Source organism: Xyrauchen texanus, chromosome 19, assembly GCF_025860055.1.
Source record: "Xyrauchen texanus isolate HMW12.3.18 chromosome 19, RBS_HiC_50CHRs, whole genome shotgun sequence".
Classification (NCBI taxonomy): Eukaryota; Metazoa; Chordata; class Actinopteri; order Cypriniformes; family Catostomidae; genus Xyrauchen; species Xyrauchen texanus.
In genome coordinates, this window is record NC_068294.1 from 4,291,051 (window position 1) to 4,294,248 (window position 3,198).

General features: G+C 43.2%; 1 protein-coding gene across 1 annotated transcript; it reads right to left on the reverse strand.

Moving 5' to 3' along the window:
- Positions 1–1,828: 1,828 nt before the first annotated feature.
- On the reverse strand, positions 1,829–2,896 carry LOC127660225 (transmembrane protein 271-like). Its single transcript, XM_052150352.1, has one exon. The coding sequence runs from the start codon at positions 2,621–2,623 to the stop codon at positions 1,832–1,834; it is 792 nt and encodes a 263-aa protein (XP_052006312.1). The 5' UTR covers positions 2,624–2,896; the 3' UTR covers positions 1,829–1,831.
- Positions 2,897–3,198: the final 302 nt, after the last annotated feature.

Consider the following 3,198-nt stretch of genomic DNA (forward strand, 5'->3'; position numbering starts at 1 on the left):
CAGTCTCAAACATTCTGCCGAACATCTCTTCAGTTTCACTGAAGAAGAAAAAAAGTCATACATGTTAGGAACAACATGAGGGTGAGTAAATAGAACATTTACTCAAACTTCTATGCTGATAGTTTAATCTGTAGTGAGATTTAGTTTTAATTGAAATTAGAACCACAAGACCTTTCAGACGTTTGAAGCCCATTGTATATGCTGTCTTGAGGTCCAGCGGTGTCTCAGACAAAGCATCGCTCCGTAGCCAGATAAAGCTTCATCACAGCTTTTGGTGTTGTGCCAAAGCATATGATATCCACTCAGAATAATTACTGTGCTCTGGTCTATTCAGCCAGCTATTTTCCTGACGTGTTTGTAATGCATATAACACCTCATCTGCATTCTTTAAAATGTTCAGTGGTGTGCTCTATTTAGCTGCATTCAAAGAGATTTTTCTAAACACACCAAACTAAAGACGTAAATGAATTTGATCATTACATTAAACAACTTTGCTTTGTGCCCCAGATCAGACTAGACAAACCAACCAAATCTGCATTTCAAAGACTGGTTTGTTACATATCTAATTACATGCAGGTAGAAAAGGGTCAAGGAACCATGGCAACACCTTCTGCAGGCAAACTGGCTGTCACCTCCTGAGCAGCACCTCATGCACAATTGTGTTAGTTAACCGGGACTCAAAAGCAAGAGAGAGTAAATACACCTTTTATTTGTAAGCTTAACTTAAGCAATATGAGAGAAAACAATAGAGTGACATTAAGAAAATACATAGGGATCCCTAGTCAAAGTTATCCTAAAGCAATGTGTACAGGATTCCAATTCATAATTTGCAGCCGATCCTACAGGACTTCAACTGGAATTTTCCCAAGAATCCTACTGGATTAACAATTCTTACTTCTTACTTTTTTTTTTTTATTTATTAGATTTTATGTAATCTTTATCAGAACCCTTTCTGCATTGTTTTGGAATCATTTCTTGATTGTCTGGTATATCTATATATTTTCTTTAAATGACTCTTTAAGAGTAATTAGAGAGAATATTATCATTTAGGTGGGCTCAGGGCAAAAATGACCCCAAAGTTCTAAATGTGGGGCCAAACAAATCTTAAATCATTAATAAAATCTGTTATAGTCCTAGTTTTACATATTATTGCATTAAACAAGTTGATTTTTATTTTTTGGGGTAAAAGGTGATCTATTCCTTGTCTTAAGAATGTGTAAGAATGAATCAATTAAATTGAGCTAATTTACATAAATGGATGAGACACAGCTAGCTTTCAAAGATAACATTGAGATGACCATTTTTGGCCATTTTGGCATCAAAATATGCCATCATAAAGGCAAAAAACCCAGCTAATCAAATCAAATCCTTAATGTAAACGTTCATTTCTGACACGGATTGGTAATTAGTTCTATAGGGAACTTGTAAAAGGTTTTTTTTTTTTTCAAGAAAATTCCTATTAGGATTCTTTAGGATTGGTTCCAAATTGTAATAGAAAGTCCAATAGGAATCTTGTACAGGATTTTATGACTATATCAATGAATTGGGAATACAATCAATCAGAGGGTAAAAAATAACTAACAATCTTGCATGTATACTTAATCATTTAATTGTGTATATATTTACCTTGTCATATAGGGACAACAGTTCATTGCCAGTATTGTTTCAAACGCTGAAACCTCCACTGAATAAATAGTACATTAGTCTGGCTGATCAGGAGAATATAAACCTGTCACCCAATCCGCATTGCACTGCCATTGAAAGTTCATTGTGAGAAATGCTTGATTGTCACTGCAAAACAGCAACCCCCCAATTCTCAACAGCTCGTTTGCTAATTGTGGCACGTATCTCCGGGAAATATGTCCTCGTAGGCGGGTGGCAACTCGTTGCGAAGTGGGTAAGAAAACGGGTACGAGTGATTGAGCTCCGGATCCGCGGGTGAATAGCCAGGGAGCTCCATGGACGGGTGGCCCCTGCCGTGGGCCTCCCCGTCAGCCTCGTTCAAAGCGTGTAACACCCCCAGGTTGATGTAAGAGACCGGCTGGAACTCCGTGACCGCGAAGTCGCGCTCCTCGTTGAGGATAATCGTCCGTGCGCTCCGCCTCTGCGCGCGGCGACTCCGGTGAATCCGCTCCGTTTGGTAGCGCTTAATAATCACCAAGTTCAAGAGCCCCAGGAGACACTCTAGAGTGTTAAGGATGGTGGAAACCACCAGACCCCTCTGGTAAACCTTAAGCCGGTCGCACGCCTGGTTTAGATCCACGGAGTCAAGGCAATAGTGCGCGTACTTCCTCTCTACCAGCGACACCGTGTCGCCGTCAACCACCGCGCCCGAGAACGCCGTCAGCACCCCTAGAAGAAACACTAAGATCCCAAAGAGAAAGAAATTCCCACACTGTGGCTTGCCCCGGCAAAAGATCAGCGCCGTCCACATCAGGACCTGCCCAACAGCCACTAGGATCCCCGAGTAAAACGCGCCGGCCGCGGAGCCCAGGTGGAAGTGCGCTCGCACCCTGGAGCCCAGCGCGATACATCTGAATCCCACGACCACGGCGCTCAGGGCGCACACGAAAAGCAGACTGCTGGAGACGATGGTGCACAGTCCTTTGCCACTCAACTTCATTATAATCCTCCTCTGCCTCTTCGCCTCCTGCCTCCTTCATCCTCCTTTATCCTCTTCGTCGGCTCCTCTGGAAGCGCTGTCAGTTGGGGACATGACTCGCCGATGGTTGCGCTTCGGTTCAAGGATCTCCGGCTCGCTCTTCCCTGGATTATTAATAATGGATAGGCTCCTTCTGCGGTAACAGCCCCCTAAATCCAACCCAAAGGTTGTGGTTACCTTCATGACCCTGTCCCCTCCATCCATCCACTCCCCTAGGCGATGAAGCGCATTCCTTGTTTGTGATGCTGGAGAGGGAAGTGTTCTCCCTCTCTCACTCCACCTCTGAGATCTGAACTTGACCGAGGGGCTGCACGGAGATCAGGAGAAAGCGATCCGACCCCCCTACTGGTCTCACTTCCCTACTACTGAAATGAGTCATACAGACTCTTTGTGCATTTTAACAATGATTGGTCACACTTTACATTGCCAACCATGTAAACATAATTAATATAACAATAACACCAGCAATGTGTATTTGCAAGGTGCCCTGGAAAGTAATTATACCTCATTATATGTTGTTCATTAGTACAGCTCAA